Raw genomic sequence first — 19,877 nt, 5'->3', positions numbered from 1 at the left:
GTAAATTAACTATACTTCAATTTAAAAAATTAAGCTAAATTCAAAGATTTTAAAAAACTTGTTTAGCACAGGGGAACACATTTAATATCTTTTAACAACCTATAATGGACAGTGCTTCCCAGGTGGCACAGTGGTGAAGAATCTGACTGCCAGTGCAGGAGATGCAAGAGATGCAGATTTAATCCCTGGGTTGGGAAGATCCTGTAGAGTAACCCATTAACTGGAAATGGCAACCCATTCCAGTATTCTTGCCTGGAAAATTCCATGGACAGAGAAGCCTGGAGGTCTACAGTCCATGGGGATCACAAAGAGTCTGACACAACTGAATGACTGAGCATACACACATAATGGAAAAGAATTTGAAAAAAGAATGCATATAGATATACACACACATACATAGACACACACACACACACATATATATATATAACTGAATTACTTGCTGTACACTTGAAACTAACACAACATTGTAAATTAATTATACTTCAATTTTAAAAATTAAGCTAAATTCAAAGATTTTTTAAAACCCTCACTGTGTTGTAGCCACTAAGCCAGGCAATTTTTTGTTACTTCATATTAATTTAAGCTGGTCAACCATTCAAGCTCTAAACCCTGGTTAGAAGGTAGTATCATTTAAAGGAGAATATACATGTATGTGCATGTATGTGCACACATCTGTTGGAGAAGGAAATGGCAACCCACTCCAGTGTTCTTGCCTGGAGAATCCTGTGGCTGGAGGAGCCTGGTGGGCTGCCGTCTATGGGGTCACACAGAGTCGGACACGACTGCATCGACTTAGCAGCAGCAGCAGCATACATCTGTGGACACACACACAGGGTTTTACAGTTTCCCAGCAGGTACAAGACTTGTGCCCTGATGCTGTGCTTACACTGTTATTGCAGATATCATTTTAATTGCCTATTGACATAGGATTATGATATACGTGGTACTCAAATTTAAAAAACTTCCAAATATGAATTCTATTACCCACTTTTCTTCCCACAAAGATGGGTATCTTGTAAGCCATATGTGATCTGGGTAGTAAAAAGATTATCTACCTTTATGTCTTATTTAATTCTCCTAGATGTCCTTGATACTGTCTTGTACAAAAAGACCATGAATAACTTCGTTTTAATTTATTTGTTTGTCTCACTTATTCCTGATTGGAGCAATTGAGAAAAATTACATTCATAAATCTTCTTGCCAAGATCATTAATTATGCACGAAGTACTCCAAGCTGCTTCTGATTCTCATTAATGAAGCAGATTATCTGCAAAATAAGATGCTGCTGGAGTTGGGAAAAAAGGTCAGCTACTCATCTTTAAATGTAAAACAAGTGCACATTTGTACATCTGAAAAACGAAAGACAGGACATGCTATGATTATGCTTTTCAGGCTATCACATCCCAATTAAGATAGAAAAGTATGTGGTCTTCATCTGCTTTTTTTCTGAAACTGATGTAAATTTTAAGTTGCCATCATTGTGGTCACCTAATTTCTTTTCCAAAGGAAATTAGCTGAACTATTACAGTTCAAAAGACTTAGGTTATAAGCACTTAGAAACAGGGGAGTATTAAATGCATCTTGTAAATGGCCCTTATGAGAGAAGATGCATTAGATATTCAGACATCCACATTGTTATTCATCAGTAATCTTTGCTCTAATTCTCCATTTAATGTTCCTTCTTCTTAAATGGTTAAAATGATTGACAAAGCTGATATTTTATCAATGCAAGGTTTGACAGCTCCTGTGTTCCCTAAAAAAAAGTACAGAACTGACAAAATTATCTTTACCCTCCAGTGAAGCATGTGTCTCTGTGGTTCCACAGTGTTCCAGGCTTTATGGGGTAGTTCATCCAGGAACATGACAATCACAGAACTCAAATCACTAACAGAGTCACAATCAATTTGGTGTCCCTGCTGCTAATCTTCCTCAGTGTATCTTCAACAAAACTTTACCATAGAACATTCAGGAAAAACTTGAAAACTTAGGTAAGATAATTATGCTTCTATCTACCTGGATTTAAAAATCTTTCCTTGTTCACATAAGTATCAACATAGTAAATCTTACTTATTATTTATAATAGTGAGAAACTGAAGAGACTCTACTTCCACATCAATAAGATATTATTTAAATTGTGCTACATTCAGAGAGTGAAATAGAACATGAAAATTTTCTCTGGTATTTTTGACACAAGACTATGTCTGCTGCTAAGTCACTTCAGTCGTGTCCGACTCTGTGCGACCCCAGAGATGGCAGCCCACCAGGCTCCCCTGTCCCTGGGATTCTCCAGGCAAGAACACTGGAGTGGGTTGTTGCCATTTCCTTCTCCAATGCAAGAAAGTGAAAAGTGAAAGTGAAGTCGCTCAGCCGTGTCTGACTCTTAGTGACCCCATGAACTGAAGCCTACCAGGCTCCTCCATCCATGGGATTTTCTAGGACATGTTTAATTTGAGTATTAGGTAATAAGATAACAAGATAATATGCATAGGTTATTAGTTTTTGTTTGCTTGTTTTGCTATTTCTTTAATTAATGCATGTGTGCCTGTGATATACTCATGCTTGGATAAAAGTCTAAAACACAGCAGAAGTCAAATGCTAATTTGCAATTATTTGTATGGCTGGTAATCTAATCTATAGTTTTAACTAATTAATAGATAAACATTAAATCATAAGCAGAAAAAATACAATTCTATTTTTGTTTAAAATTGCTAATTGAGTTTCCATTAAACAAGTATGGCTAAGATTATAAAAGTGACTTATTTGATCATACCCTGTGAAAGCAAAATAAATAATGAATTTAGCCTTTAATGCAAGACCAATCTTTCTGAGAGCAAAGATGAGTAGGATTGGGGGAGTATGTAATGCATTGGGTCTTCACTGTTCTTTTCAGACATGATGATAAAAAAGGCTAATACTAATATTGCATTTTCCATGTACCAGGTACTGTTCTAAGCACTTGACATAGAATAACTCGTTTGATAATTCTAATAACACTGTGGTGTAAGTACTATTGCCTCACATTTTACAGAAGTTTCATTTTATGGGTTGAGATGAGAAAAGACATTTGATGGGTTTCCCTGATGAGAAAACTCAGGGAGGTTAAATAATTGCACAGGTTCTCAACTGGTAAATGGCAGAGTCAGGATTTGAATACAGTCAATAGGCTCCAATAGTTTGGCCACCTGATGCAAAGAAGTGACTCATTGGAAAAGACTCTGATTCTGGGAAAGATTGAAGGCGGGAGGAGAAGGGGATGACAGAGGATGAGATGGTTGGATGGAATCACCAACTCTATGGGCATGAGTTTGAGTAAGCTCTGGGAGTTGGTGACAGGCAGGGAAGCCTGACATGCTGGAGTCCATGGGGTCACAAAGAGTCGGACATGACTGAGTGACTGAACTGAATTGAACAAGCTGTTCCCAGGATCTGTGATCATAAAAGCACAAAGAAACAACAGTGACCATTATTAAATACTTGAGTTGCTGCTACTGGCATTTGTGAAAGAAAACGTAACATGGGATCTTTTAAGACAAAGATTCTTAAATTTTATATGTAAGGAAAGGATTAATTTATTTATTGATATACTCTAAAAATTTATTTTTTGGTCTCATGATCTTTTTTTTTTCTTTTGGACACACACGCTACATGGGATCTTAGCTCCCTGACCATGGATTAAACCCATAATCCCTGCAGTAGAAGCACAGAGTCTTAACCACTGGACTCCCAGGAAAGTCCCTCATGACCTTTTCATAAAAATCCTTATTGAAATCTAGTTGATTTACAATGTTGTGTAAGTTTCAGATATATAGCAATATATATATATATATATATATATATATATACACACACACACATACACAGACATAATCAGTTATAAATATATATGTATATATATTAGATTTTTTTCCAATACAGGTTATTACAATATAGTGAATATAATTTCTTGTGCTATACAGTAGGTCCTTACTGGTTATCTCTTTTACGTATAGTAGTGTGTATATTTTAATCCCATACCCCTAATTTATCCCTCCCCTTACTCTCCCCTAAGTTTGCTGTCTATAGGTCTATTTATGTTTTGTAGACAGGTTCATTGATAACATTTTTTTTTAGATTCTAAATATAGTGATATCATATGATATTTATCCTTCTCTGTCTGACTTACCTCAGACATGTATAATAATCTTTAGGTCCATCCACGGTGCTGCAAATGGCATCACTTCATTCTTTCTATGGCTGAGCAATATTCTATTTTTTATACATACCATATCTTTATCCATTTATCTGTTGACGGACATTTAGGTTGTTTCCATGTCTTGGCTATTGTAAATAGTGCTGCTATGAACACTATGATCAAAACCATCCCAAAGAAAAAGAACTGCATGAAGGCAAAGTGGTTGTCTGAGGAGGCTTTACACAAAGCTGAGGAAAGAAGAGAAGCAAAAAGCAAGGGAGAAAGTGAAGATATACAAACTGAATGTAGAGTTCCAGAGATTAGCAAGGAGAGATAAAAAGGTGTTCTTAAATAAAGAATGCAAAGAAATAGAGGAAAAAAATAGAATGTGAAACACTAGAGATCTTCAAGAAAATTGGAGAATCAGGGGAACATTTCATGGAAGAATGGGCAGGATAAAGGACAGAAACGGTAAGGATCTGACAGAAGCAGAAGAGATTAAAAAGAGGTGGCAAGAATACACAGAAGAACTACACAAAACAAGGTCTTAATGACCCAGATAGACACGATGGTGTGGTCATCATTCACCTAGAGCCTGACATCCCGGAGTCAGAAGTCAAGTGGGCTTTAGGAAGCATTACTATAAATCAGGCTAGTGGAGATAATGGAATTCCAGCTAAGCTATTTCAAATCCTAAAAGATCATGAATTTAGAGTGCTTCACTCAATAAGTCAGTGAATTTGGAAAATTCAGCAGTGGTCACAGGACTGGAAAAGGTCAATTTTCGTTCCATTCCTAAGAAGGGAAGTGCCAAAGAATGTACAAACTGCCGTACAACTGTGCTCATTTCACATGCTAGTAAGGTTATGCTCAAAATCCTTCAAGTCAGACTTCAGCAGTATGCGAACTGAAACCTTCCAGATGCACCAGTGGGGTTTAGAAAAAGTAGAGGAACCAGAGATCAAACTGCCAACATTCTTTGGATCATAGGAAAAGCAAGCGAATTTCAGAAAAACAGCTACGTCTGTTTCACTGGCTACGCTAAAGCCTTTGACTGTGTGGATCACAACAAACTGTGGAATATTCTTAAAGAGATGGGAATACCAGACCACCTTACCTGTCTCCCGAGAAACCTGTACGCAGGTCAAGAAGCAACAGTTACAACTGAACATGGAACAACAGACTGGTTCAAAATTGGGAAAGGAGTACAAGTCTGTATAATGTCACCCTGCTTAGTTAACTTACACTCAGAGTACATCATGGGAAATGCAGCCAGGATGAATAACCAGTTGGAATCAACATTGCCAGGAGAAATATCAACAACCTCAGATAGGCAGATGAAAGGGATGGGAATACCAGACCACCTGACCTGCCTCTTGAGAAACCTATATGCAGGTCAGGAAGCAACAGTTAGAACAGGACATGGAACAACAGACTGGTTCCAAATAGGAAAAGGAGTACGTCAAGGCTGTATATTGTCACCCTGCTTATTTAACTTCTATGTAGAGTACATCATGAGAAACGCTGGGCTGGAAGAAGCACAAGCTGGAATCAAGGCTGCCAGGAGAAATATCACTAACCTCAGATATGCAGATGACACCACCCTTATGGCAGAAAGTGAAGAGGAACTAAAGAGCCTCTTGATGAAAGTGAAAGAGGAGAGTGAAAAAGTTGGCTGAAAGCTCAACAGTCAGAAAATGAAGATCATGGCATCTGGTCCTACCACTTCATGGGAAATAGATGGGGAAACAGTGGAAACAGTGTCAGACTTTATTTTTGAGGACTCCAAAATCACTGCAGATGGTGATTGCAGCCATGAAATTAAAAGACACTTACTCCTTGGAAGGAAAGTTATGACCAACCTAGACAGCATATTCAAGAGCAGAGACATTACTTTGCCAGCAAAGGTCCATCTAGTCAAGGCTATGGTTTTTCCTGTGGTCATGTATGGATGTGAGAGTTGGACTGTGAAGAAAGATGAGTGCTGAAGAATTGATGCTTTTGAACTGTGGTGTTGGAAAAGACTCTTGAGAATCCCTTGGACTGCAAGGAGATCCAACCAATCCATTCTGAAGGAGATCAGTCCTGGGTGTTCTTTGGAAGGAATGATGCTAAAGCTGAAACTCCAGTACTTTGGCCACCTCATGCGAAGAGTTGACTCATTGGAAAAGACTCTGATGGTGGGAGGGATTGGGGGCAGGAGGAGAAGGGGACGACCGAGGATGAGATGGCTAGATGGCATCACCGACTCAATGGACGTGAGTTTGAGTGAACTCCGGATGGACAGGGAGGCCTGGGGTGCTGTGATTCATGGGGTTGCAAAGAGTCGGACACAACTGAGAGACTGAACTGAATTGAACTGAACTGACCACTCTAATGGCAGAAAGTGAAGAGGACCTAAAGAGCCTCTTGATGAGGTGAAAGAGGAGAGTGAAAAAACTGGCTTAAAATTCTACATGAAAAAAACTAAAATCATAGCATCCAGTCCTATTACTTCATGGCCAATAGATGGGGAAATAGTGGAAGCAATAGCAGATGTTATTTTCTTGGATTCTAAAATCATGGCAAATGATGACTTTAGCCACAAGATTAAAAGATGCTTGTTACTTTGAAGTAAAGCTATGACAAACCTAGACAGTGTATTAAAAAGCAGAGACATCACTTTGCCCACAAAGGTCCATATAGTCAAAGCTATGATTTTTCCTGTAGTCATGTACGGATGTGAGAGTTGGACCATAAAGAAGGATGAGCACTGAAGAATGGATGCCTTCAAATTGTGGTGCTGGAGATTCTTAAGAGTCCCTTGGACATCAAGGAAATCAAACCAGTCAGTTTGAAAGGAAAATCAACCCCAAATATTCATTGGAAGTACTGATGCTGAAGTTGAAGCTCCAATATTTTGGTCACCTGTTGCAAAGAACTGACTCTTTGGGGAAGACCCTGAATGCTGGGAGGGACTGAAGGCAAAAGGAGCAGAGGGCAGCAGAGGATGAGATGGTTGGATAGCTTCAAGGACTCAATAGACCTGAATCGGAGCAAACTCCAGGAGATAGTGAAGGACAGGGAAACCTGGCACGCAGCAGTCCATAGGGTCACAAAGACTTACTGGCAGAACAACAACAACACGAACACTGGGGTGCATGTATCTTTTCAAATCATAGTCTGTTCCAGATACATGCCCAGAAGTGGGATTGCTGGGTCACATGATAACTCTGCTTTTGGTTTTTTAAGGACCCTCCATATTGTTCCCCATGGTGGCTGAACCAATTTACACTCCCACCGGCAGTTAGGAGGGTTCCCTTTTCTCCACATCCTCTCCAGTATTTACCATTTTTAGACTCTTTGGTGACAATCATTGTGACTTGTTTGAGGTGATACCTCACTGTCGTTTTGATCTGCATTTCTCTAATAATTAGCAATGCTGAGCAAGAACCTTTTCATGTGCCTGTTGGCCAGATGTATGTCTTCTTTGGAGAAATATCTAATTAGATCTTCACCCCATTTTCTGATTGGGTTGTTTTCTTGTTTTGTTTTGTTTTGATACTGAGCTGTATGAGTTGTTTGTATATTTTGGAAATAGACCAGTTTTACTTAAAATAAAATTTATCCTTAAGATAATTACTAAATTGATTTTGGTTCTAGACCATTAAGAGTAGAGTCTAAATGAAAGCCTGGTTCTTGTAACCACAATTGTGAATTCTTAAAGCCTTACTATACCTATGGCAGCCTCTAAAAACTAAATAGTTTTAAGAGACTTAGACACATATAACAACAGTAATACTAAACTCAGGGGGATGAATAGGAATGAAAGGAGAAAAAATTCATAAGTTGTAAATATCCAAGAACAGTGATGACAAGAAAACTAATATTTATTAAGCATCTTTTAAAATGGTAGGCATTGTGCTCCATGCTTTACCCATGTTATTGAATTTAATCCTCAGAACAAGTCTGTGAATTGTTATTATTTCCAATTTAAAGATTAGACTTGGTAAAACAACAATGAGATACTGCTATGCTCCTATCAGAGTGGCCAAAGTCTAAGACACTGATAGCATCAAGTGCTGACATGGATGTGGAACAACAGCAACTCTCTGTTGAACGTGGTACAGCCACTTTGGAAGGCAGTTTGGCCATTTCCTATAGACATACTCTTGGCATATATCATCCAGCAATTGTGTTCCTTGGTATTTACCCAAATGAATTAAAAACTCATGTTCATACAAAAACCTGCACATGGAATACTCATTACAGCTTTTTTCATAATGGTCAAAACTTAGAAGCAACCAAGCTGGCCTTCAGTAGGTGACTGACAATGGGATATTATTCAGTGCTAAAAAGAAATGCGTTGTCAAGTCATGAAAAAAATGGATAAATCTTAAATGCATATTAATAAGCAAAAGAAGACAATCTGAAATAGTTACATATTATACAATTTCAGTAATATGACATTCTGGAAAAGGCAAAACTGGAGACAGTAAAAAGATCAGTTTTTGCCAAGGATTAGACACAGTGGAATGAATAGGTGGAGTATAGATGATTCTTTGGGCAGCAGAATATTTTGTGTAATAAATGGTTGATATATGTCATTACATATTTTTCCAAACCCATAGAATGTACTGCACCAAGAGTAAACCCTATTGAAAACTATGGATTTGGGGTGATAATAATGTGTCAGTGTAGGTTCATCAGTTACAACAAATGTACCACTTTGTTGGGGGATGTTGATAGTGGGAGACGCTGTGCATGTGTGGGAACAAAGGATATCATGTACTTTCTGCTCAGTTTTGCTATGAATCTAAAACTTCTCTAATAAATAAATTCTATTTTGAAAAGTATTCCCTCAAAAAGAACACACACTTTCCCCAAAATATGAAGCAATGCAAGTTAGGGAAATCACCAAATCAAAGCCCTTCTGTAATCTCTTACTTTAGTTATTATCAAGACATCTTTCTGCTTTCGGGGTTGGCATGGTATCTAGATTTCCCTTAAGCACATGCTTAGATAGTTCATTTTGAATCTTCATGTGGTTATTTATTTTTTACTGCAGAGGATAAGTGGATGATTACTGTCATAGTCTCAAAGCAGAAAGGCAAAATTACTACCTTAAAAATAAATAAAACATACAGTAGCTGCTTTTTCATTCTTGGGAAACCGTTCTGTGTTTTGAAAGCCTCTTTGCAGATAGAATGTCTCTGGATAAGAGAGGTTGTAGTTTAAAACGGATAAACTACTCTACATGATAAAATTAGAGGAGCTTTTAATGTATTCTTGGAAGTACTAGAGGTAGGGGATAGGTGTTATGAATTCAATAGAAAGAAAATAAGTTTCTTTTTAAGTGAACAGCATCTCTGGGAACATGGTTTCAGGTCAGGATTAGGGGAGAAGGAGAAAGACAAAGAGAAGGAGAGGGGTAGAGTGTCATGGAATAGGGAGGTCAATGAACTCTGGAAATGGCTGTCTGATAAACAACTTTATGTTTTTTCTTGTCCTGAGCATTAATTCTCCTTTGCCGTGCCAGAAAGTGAAAGTGTTAGTTGCTGAGTTGTGCCCAACTCTGTGTGACCCCATGGACGGTAGCCCACCAGGCTTCTCCACCCTTAGGATTTTCCAGGCAAGAATACTGGAGTGGGTTACCATTTCCTTCTCCAGGAGATCTTCCTGACCCAGGGATTGAACCAGGGTCTCCTGCGTTGTGGATAGACCCTTTACTGTCTGAGCCACCAGGAAAGCCCTTGCTGTGCCAGAATTCTCAGGTAAAGACTACTGCCTTAGATCAAAGGATTCCGGGTGTTGCGCACGTAAAGGTGTGGCGGGGGAAGAGCTAAAGTGGGGAAGGGCTGTGGCTTAGCAGGCAAAGCGCAGCAGAAGCAGGACAGCAAATGGTAGTCAAGGCGAAAGGGCTGAAAGTGGAGACGGGCTGAGACATATACAGCGACATAGAGGAGGAGGTGGCAAAATGCAAGACGACTATGTGTCTGGAGGTGTCTGCATTTGGGTGTCTGTCCTATGACACCTCCTCAGAGAGGCCTTCTATGATTCCTTCTCTGATTAAAAGTAGGTCAACCAAAGGTACAATTCACTGCCCTAGTTAATCTTCTTTATAGCACTTGTCATTGTTCATTTGTTTATTATTGTACCCCTGGAAGGGGAAATGGCAACCCACTTCAGTATTCTAGATGGCAAATCACATGGACAGAGATGCCTGGAGGGCTACAGTCACAAAGAGTCAGACGTGACTTCGCAGCTGAACAATAACGACAAAAAGCACTAGAACTGTAGTTCTCATCTGGGGGTGATTTTGCCCCCCAGGGGACATTTAGTAATGTCTGGAGACCTTTTGGGTTGTTACAATTAGAGTATATTCTACTGGCATCTGATAGGTAGAATGTTGCGCAACACACTAGTGTCCAGGACGGCCTCCCAAAGGAATTACTTGGCACCAACTGTCAATAGTGCTGAGGTTATTGACAGCTAAGCATTAGGAAATGGATTAGAAGGAAAATTCCTAAGGAAATGCATTGAAGGAAAATTCCTAGAGGAAAAAGACTTTATCCTGTATGTTGTGTATCCCCAGTACTTACAGTAGGATCTGGTATACAGTAGGTCCACGGGGTCGCAAAGAGTCAGACATGACAGAGCGACTAAGCACAGCAGTACAGCAAACAGTGGGTACTCAATAAGTATTACTTGAAAGGTTAATTGTCATTTTAATCCTCATTTTTCCAGCTTGAAAGAAGAACCAGTTCTCCTGGACTCATATTTATTACCAGCTCTATGTCAATCTCTCCAGTTGAGACCAGAGCAATAATATAAAGTATATGAAGAGACCCCTTTCTTATGCATCTAGACCAGGATACCTCCTTCCACATCATTTCTCCCTAAAAATTCCTTCCACTTAATCTGTATGGGTTAAAGCATGGGACTGGGGCAGTTCTAAACATAGCAATAAATATCCTACCTATTTGAGCTGGGGTTTTGCAAAGAGTTCTATCCACTCTTACTTTCAAGTGATTGGGACACAAGAAACCTACAGCAAGCACAGTGACAAATGACCAGCGCTGGGCCCATAATCTGGGTAATGGGCTCTAACAAGCCTGCAACTCATCACCCTCCCACCCCAAATCCCTCTAACCACTGAGCATAGGCCAAGGTTACATTTCTTCATTGGTATCAGAATATTCCTCTAAGAACAGTATCTCTATTTCAGGCTGATAGACTTTCACTGGCATTAGCAACAATCTAGTACAATTCAGCACCATCACCCATCTCCAACATTCAAGAAATCCACAATGAACATTTCCCAGTTTCAGAAAAGTGTATCTAAAAGTAGTGACCTGGATGGAAGCAAGAGAGAGAATCCAAGAATAAGACCTAGTCATTTTCAAAACTGCTAGTGGATATCCTCCCATTAAAAACAAATGAGGATTATAATGAGAAGAAATAAAATCTTTGTTTTTATATTACGTGCTTGGGAAAACAACATGGTACTTTGGATCAAAGACCAAAGAATTTGACCATGACAACTGAAAAGCTGTCCCAGGACACAGATCATCCACATACCAAGCCAGTTTAGTTAGCCAAGGTCAGGATAACATCAGTGCCCCTTCGGGTTACCTGACTTTCCTGTTGGTCCCACTGACACATCTGCAGAACCCGACTCAGTTCCTGCTGCTGTTGTTTCAGGTACTTGTCTAGTTGCCGCCTCCTGTCTTGGAGAAGTTCAAGAAGACTGTCGATCTTCAGGCAGCTGTTTTGAGCTCCCTGAATCATCTCAGCATTTACATTGGATCCATCACTCTTGATTTTTTCTATGAAGTCAGTGAGTTCTTGACTTTTGTTTAAAAGGGCTAGAGATCGTTCTAAGAGTTCTAGAGAGAAAAACAAACAAAAAACAGTGATATGAGCAAGCTTGTATATAGTAATAGTTGGACTTTTCATATCATTTAAAATATATGTAAACCTCTATTAAAAATGAGGAATTCAAATATGTAAACATAAAATGCCTCTGATTCAACTGGTCAGACAGCTCAGCCTAACAATTGCTATGATGCCAACTGCTAAGTGGTAGGAGGCTGAAGTTTTCAGCATTAGCATAAATCAGTACAGCGAATGGAAAGACTCTGAGATTTGAGCACTGGCTCAGTTCGTTTTTAGTGGTATGATGCTAGTTAAGGCGCCTACTCTCCTTGGCACACTCTACATCCTGAGGTGATTGGACTAAATCTGAGGTTTCAAGGCCAATGCCCGCAGTGACTGAACAAGAGCTCAGTGGATGTGCTGTCCAGGTGCCCAGATGCCAGAGATTATGGCAAAGTGGAAAATACGTGCTTAGACTCACAGGATCAGCTGTCACTAGTGCCAATCAACTGTGGACATCAGAGAATATGGAGTCAGTGTTGATAGGGTTTCCGAATTTTAGAGAGTTATAAACATGGATTTTTATGTAAAAGTTTCTGATTTTTAAATGTTTTGTAATTTGTATTTTTAAATGAAAAATAATTTTAACTGAAGGATAAAACAAAACATGGCTCTCTGGCAAATGGGCCACCACTTGTGCTCTCTGGAGTAAACAGCTTTTTAGGTTTGGGCAACATCTTGTCGAAAGGGAAGCTTAAGCCTGAAAATTAAAGGGCCACCAAGGGAGAGAGTGCAGAAGAGGGAGCTGAGAGTAGCATTGCAAAAGCAGCCTCACTTGGGGATCAACTAGAAGAGCAGCTGGAAAACTATCCCGTCTCCACAGCCAGAAACCCAGCAGACAACCATGACATACCCCTCACCCTAACTTCCTCTCTCTTGAGACCTGTCGATTTCACCTTCTATCTCCTGCATCTGTCTGTTTTTCTCTATCTCCAGTACAGAAAGCATCATCTGTTCCCTGAACTTGTGTGTACATGTCCTCAATAGAGTCTGACTCTTTGTGACCCCATCGACTGAAGCCCGCCAGGCTCCTCTGTCCATGGGATTCTCCAGGCAAGAATACTGGAGTGGGTTGCCATTTCCTCCTCTGGGGGATCTTCCTGACCCAGGGAGGAAGATCCTGTGTCTCCTGCCTTGGCAGCCAGATTCTTTAACACTATGCCACCTGGGAAGCCCATATCCACAACAGAAAGTATCATCTGTTCTGTGAATGTATGTAGTCATCTCTTAATCGCATCTCCTCTCCAATCCATATATTAGCCAGAAAGATTGCTTCTAAACACAGTATGTCTCTCTCTCTCTCACTCACACTCACACACACACACACACACACACACACACACACACACCCTCCCAATGGCTTCCCATTGTCTTTGAATTAAGGAGAAACCCCTTAACATGATTTCAGTTCTAGCACGGTCTGGTCCCTATCTTCCTTTCAGATGGTCTCAATCTCTTTACCTCCATCCATATCTTCTTTACCTCACACACGGTTGACTCCCTGTTGCCCCAGAATTTTCACTACATTCTTGGCCAGGGACACCACTCTCCTCATCCCTTACTTCTCTACGTTTACTCTATGCATACTTCAAGTTTAGTCAATGCTCAATTTCTCAAAGGAGAAATCAGACTGGAAGAAATCTTCCTATTCAGTGTTCCCAAACACAATGTTCCTCTCATTCACAGCTCTTTTCACAGATATAGTTCTATATTTATATGTCAGGTTAGTTGACTAATGTCTGGTTTTGTCACCAGGCTCTAATGCAATGTGAGGGCAGGGATCATGAGTGTATCCTTAGCACTACTGTAGTGATTGGCACAGGGAGATATTCAATAATTTTTTTAGAAAGCCTGCCTGAAAGTAAAGTCATCAGTTGTGTCTGATTCTTTGTGACCCCATGGACTATAGCCTACCAGGCTCCTCTGCCCATGGGATTTTCCAGGCAAGAGTACTGGAGTGGGTTGCCATTTCCTTCTCCAGGAGATGTTCTAACAAAACCTGGTCCACTGGAGAAGGGAATGGAAAACCACTTCAGTATTCTTGCCTTGAGAATTCTGTGAACAGTAATGAAGAGGCAAAAAAAATAGGACATTGAAAGATGAACTCCCCAGGTTGCTAGGTGCCCAATATGCTACTGGAGATCAGTGGAGAAATAACTCCAGAAAGAATGAAGAGATGGAGCCAAAGCAAAAACAAAACCCAGTTGAGGATAGGACCAATGATGGAAGTAAAAAGGATGTTATAAAGAGCAATATTGCATAGGAACCTGGAATGTTAGGTCCATGAATCAAATTGGAGGTGGTCAAACAGGAGATAGCAAGAGTGAACACCGACATTTTAGGAATCAGTGAACTAAAATGGACTGGAATGGGTGAATTTAACTCAGATGACCATTAAATCTACTACTGTGGGCAAGAATCCCTTAGAAGAAATGGAGTAGCCATCATAGTCAACAAGCGTCCGAAATGCAGTACTTGGATGTGATCTCATAAATGACAGAATGACCTCTGCTAGTTTCCAAGGCAAACCACTCAATATCATGGTAATCGAAGTCTAGGCCCTGACCAGTAATGCTGAAGAAGCTGAAGCTGAATGGTCCTATGAAGACCTACAAGACCTTCTAGAATGAACACCCACAAAAGATGTCCTTTTCATTATAGGGGACTGGAATGCAAAAGTTGGAGGTCAAGAAACACCGGGAGTAACAGGCAAACTTGGCCTTGGAGTGCAGAATGAAGCAGGGCAAAGCTAATAGAGTTTTGCCAACAGAATGCACTGGTCATAGCAAACACCCTCTTCCAACAACACAAGAGAAAACTCTACACATGGACATCACCAGATGGTCAACACCGAAATCAGATTGATTATATTCTTTGCAGCCAAAGATGGAGATGCTCTATACAGTCAGCAAAATAAGACCAGGAGCTGACTGTGGCTCAGATCATGAACTCCTTATTGGCAAATTCAGACTTAAATTGAAGAAAGTAGGGAAAACCACTAGGCCATTCAGGTATGACCTAAATCAAATCCCTTACAATTATACAAGTAAGGGTTAGTCACTTTGTCGTGCCCGACTCTTTGCAACACCATGCACTTCAGCCCTCCAGGCTCCTCTGTTCTTGGGATTTTCCAGGCAAGAATGCTGGAGTGGGTTGCCATTTACTTCTCCAGGGTATCTTCCTAACCCAGGGATCAAACCCAGGTCTCCCACATTGTAGGCAGATGCTTTTACCGTCTGAGCCACCAGTCAAGTCACTGAAATCAAACATATTGAAAAGGGGAAAGAATTATGAAAACTAAAGATGCTAGAGATCAGCAGCCCTTCAGAGATATAAGGAAGAAATGTTGGGAAGACTTGGGGTTTTCAGATGGGTACGTAATAGAAACAAAAGCCAAGTTACCAGGTTGAGAAGTGGAAAAGCAATGATGAAGTGAAGTCAATAAGAAAGGACCATCTTTGAAACATTTGTGGCTCAAAGAAAAATAAGGATAAACCATCAGCAGAGTTGAAGATGTGGCCTTTTATGTTCAGACGGGAGAACTGTGAAAAGTACCCAGAGAGTAAGGAACACTATCAGAAAGGGACTGTGCATGCAAACTCACTTCAATAGCGTCGACTCTGTGCAACCCTATGGGCTGTAGCCCGCCAGGCTCCTCTGTCCATGGGATTTTCCAGGCAAGAATACTGGAGTGGGTTGCCATTTCCTACTCCAGGGAATCTTCCTGACCTAGAGATGAAACCTGAGTCTCTTCGTCTGCTGCATTGGCAGGCAAATTGTTTACCCGAGTGTCATTAGGGAAACCCTGAAACGGACTGGCCAGTGCTAAAAGCCACATTCTAGTCAGTAGCTCAGTGTTCTTCTCTCTGCACTATGACTCTCTAATTTAGCATTCTAGCATCTGGCTGTGAACAACGCAGCAACGACTGCGGTAGTTGGGCCAACTGACTCTTCCCTGACACCTTTTTTTGAGAGCTAAAGAGAAACTGACATATTCTGAGATAAAAAGGAAAGGATTTGAAACAGTTTATGCTACATGACCTAGATTTGTCCAATAAAGTATTAGATAATGTTATCTGCTCAGAGCAAGAAAGGAGGGGTTAGGTACACTGGGCACTTTGACTGAGAATTAATAATACAAAGTAACAAACAACAAAAACAACCATATCCTTGAAGCACGACAGGAATAAGATAAATCATGTAGAAGAAGAAAACTCAAGGAGCAGATTAAAATTAAAGTTGATCTCTCACATGGAGAAGTGGAAGAAACATGAAAACATGGGAGAAGCAGGGACAGGAAAAAAAACCGTATTTGTCTAGAAAAAAATACTATGCAGAAGGGAAAGGAAGAACTCGAAAATGAGGTGAAAACAGGTTATAGAAGTCCTTGCCTATCAAACTGGAGAGTTTTGATTTGTAGAGTCTTAATATAATCAATAGCACATCTGATTCTCCATGTATAGGAACACCTATTTGCTTTACATTGAAGAGCATGTTATGATACTGAACAGTTACACACATACGTACACATATACAGGATGTACGGGCAGGTGTGGGGTTTTCACATGTACCATATGCTTTTCTTCCTTTCATTAACCAGCTCTTACACATGGCTGCTGCTGCTGCTGCTAAGTCGCTTCAGTTGTGTCCGACTCTGTGACCCCACAGACGGCAGCCCACCAGGCTCCCCCGTCCCTGGGATTCTCCAGGTAAGAACACTGGAGTGGGGTGCCATTTCCTTCTCCAATGCATGAAAGTGAAAAGTGAAAGGGAAGTGGCTCAGTCATGTCCCACTCTAAGCGACCCCATGGACTGCAGCCCACCAGGCTCCTCCATCCATGGGATTTTCCAGGCAAGAGTACTGAAGTGGGGTATCATTGCCTTCTCCGTCTTAGCCACTAGACTTTTCAAATAAGAGAAGGAAGCAGAGCTTTCCATCTCAGGGTATTGTAGACTGATTAATAGGTCAGGCCAACCTGTTCTAATCACCACAGAGTGGTGTACCCAAAATTTTCATTTGCAATCTTTTTCTGGTTTTCTGATTCAATTTATGCCCAAACAGTATAACCACTGCCATGGTACCAGCAGGCATGGAGGCTTCTGAGCCCAGGTTAACTTGAAAATGCACCTGGACCATAGTCAGTCTGTTACCTTCAACCACGGTGGCCCCTGAAATGGACACATTGTTCTCTAAGTTTTCTCTGTCAGTTCCTTTGGTTCTTCCTCTCTCAGTTTCTTACATCTTAACATTTTTTAAAAGTTTATGTGGAGAGTTCTGACAGAATGTGGTCCACTGGAGAAAGGAATGGCAAACCACTTCAGTATTCTTGCCTTGAGAACCCCATGAACAGTATGAAAAGGCAAAATGATAGGACACCAAAAGAGGAACTCCCCAGGTTGGTAGGCACCCAATATGCTACTGGAGATCAGTGGAGAAATAACTCCAGAAAAAATGAAGAGATGGAGATAAAGCAAAAACAATACCCAGCTGTGGATGTGACTGGTGATGGAAGCAAGGTCGGATGCTGTAAGGAGCAATACTGCATAGGAACCTGGAAAGTTAGGTCCATGAATCAAGGCAAATTGGAAGTGGTCAAACAGGAGGTGGCAAGAGTGGATGTTGAAATTCTAGGAATCAGTGAACTAAAATGGACTGGAATGGGTGAATTTAACTCAGATGACCATTAAATCTACTACTGTGGGCAAGAATCCCTTAGAAGAAATGGAGTAGCCATCTTAGTCAACAAAAGAGTCTGAAATGCAGTACTTGGATGCAATCTCATAAATAACAGAATGACCTCTGCTAGTTTCCAAGGCAAACCATTCAATATCATGGTAATCCAAGTCTATGACCTGACCAGTAACGATGAAGAAGCTGAAGCTGAACAATTCTATGAAGACCTACAAGACCTTCTAGAACTAACACCCACAAAATATGTCCTTTTCATTATAGGGGACTGGAATGCAAAAGTTGGAAGTCAAGAAACACCTGGAGTAACAGGCAAATTTGGCCTTGGAGTACAGAATGAAGCAGGGCAAAGCTAATAGAGTTTTGCCAACAGAACGCACTGGTCATAGCAAACACCCTCTTCCAACAACACAAGAGAAAACTCTACACATGGACATCACCAGATGGCCAACGTTGAAATCAGATTGATTATATTCTTTGCAGCCAAAGATGGAGATGCTCTATACAGTCAGCAAAATAAGACCAGGAGCTGACTGTGGTTCAGATCATGAACTCCTTATTGGCAAATTCAGACTTAAATTGAAGAAAGTAGGGAAAACCACTAGGCCATTCAGGTATGACTTAAATCAAATCCCTTATGATTATACAGTGGAAGTGAGAAATAGATTTAAGGAACTAGATCTGATAGATAGAGTGCCTGATGAACCATGGATGGACATTCATGACATTGTACAGGAGACAGGGATCAAAACCATCCGCATGGAAAAGAAACACAAAAAAGCAAAATGGCTGTCTGGGGAGGCCTTACAAATAGCTGCGAAAAGAAGAGAAGTGAAAAGCAAAGGAGAAAAGGAAAAATATACCCTTTTGAATGCAGAGTTCCAAAGAATAGCACGGAGAAGAAGAAAGCCTTTCTCAGTGATCAGTGGAAAGAAATAGAGGAAAACAACAGAATGGGAAAGACTAGAGATCTCTTCAAGAAAATTAAAGACACCATGGGAACATTTCATGCAAAGATGGGCTCAATAAAGGACAGAAATGGTATGGACCTAACAGAAGCAGAAGATATTAAGAAGAGGTGGCAAGAATACATAGAACTGTATCAAAAAAAGATCTTCATGACCCATGTAATCATGATGCTGTGATCACTCACCTAGAGCCAGACATCCTGGAATGTGAAGTCAAGTGGGCCTTAGAAAGCATCACTATGGCAACCCACTCCAGTACCCTTGCCTGGAAAATCCGATGGATGGAGAAGCCTGGTAGGCTACAGTCCATGGGGTCGCAAAGAGTCAGACACGACTGAGCAACTTCATTTCACTTCAATTCACATGAACAAAGCTAATGGAGGTGATGGAACTCCAGTTGAGCTATTTCAAATCCTAAAAGATGCTGCTGTGAAAGTGCTGCACTCAGTATGCCAGCAAATTTGGAAAACTCAGCAATGGCCACAGGACTGGAAAAGGTCAGTTTTCTTTCCAATCACTAAGAAAGGCAGTGCCAAATAGTGCTCAAACTACCACACAATTGCACTCATTTCACATGCGAGCAAAGTAATGATCAAAATTCTACAAGTCAGGCTTCAACAGTATGAGAACTGTGAACTTTCAGACGTGCAAGCTGGTTTTAGAAAAGGCAGAGGAACCTGAGATCAAATTGCCAACACCCGCTGGATCATGAAAAAAGAAAGAGAGTTCCAGAAAAACATCTATTTCTGCTTTATTGACTGCCAAAGCCATTGACTGTGTGATTCACAATAAAGTGTGGAAAATTCTGAAAGAGATGGGAATACCAGACCACCTGACCTGCCTCTTGAGAAATCTGTATGCAGGTCAGGAAGCAACAGTTAGAACTGGACATGGAACAACTGACTGGTTCCAAATCAGGAAAGGAGTATGTCAAGGCTTCACACTGTAACCCTGCTTGTTTATCTTATATGCAGAGTACATCATGAGAGACGCTGGGCTGGAAGAAGCACAGGGTGGATCAAGATTGCCAGGAGAAATATCAATAACCTCAGATATGCAGATGACACCATCCTTATGGCAGAAAGTGAAGAAGAACTAAAGAGCCTCTTGATGAAAGTGAAAGAGGAGA

General features: G+C 40.5%; 1 protein-coding gene across 1 annotated transcript in view; it reads right to left on the bottom strand.

The window, feature by feature from the left end:
- The window catches only part of CCDC141 (coiled-coil domain containing 141), a 232,374-nt gene that overhangs the window by 137,461 nt on the left and 75,036 nt on the right, over window positions 1-19,877 (bottom strand). The window contains exon 5 of the mRNA XM_068969187.1: window positions 11,789-12,042. Coding sequence (XP_068825288.1) covers window positions 11,789-12,042 — 254 coding nt within the window. The remainder of the gene's footprint in view (window positions 1-11,788; window positions 12,043-19,877) is intronic.

Source organism: Capricornis sumatraensis, chromosome 3, assembly GCF_032405125.1.
Source record: "Capricornis sumatraensis isolate serow.1 chromosome 3, serow.2, whole genome shotgun sequence".
Lineage (NCBI taxonomy): Eukaryota > Metazoa > Chordata > Mammalia > Artiodactyla > Bovidae > Capricornis > Capricornis sumatraensis.
The sequence above is the reverse complement of the archived record's forward strand: the minus strand, read 5'-3'. Positions and strand labels throughout refer to the sequence as shown.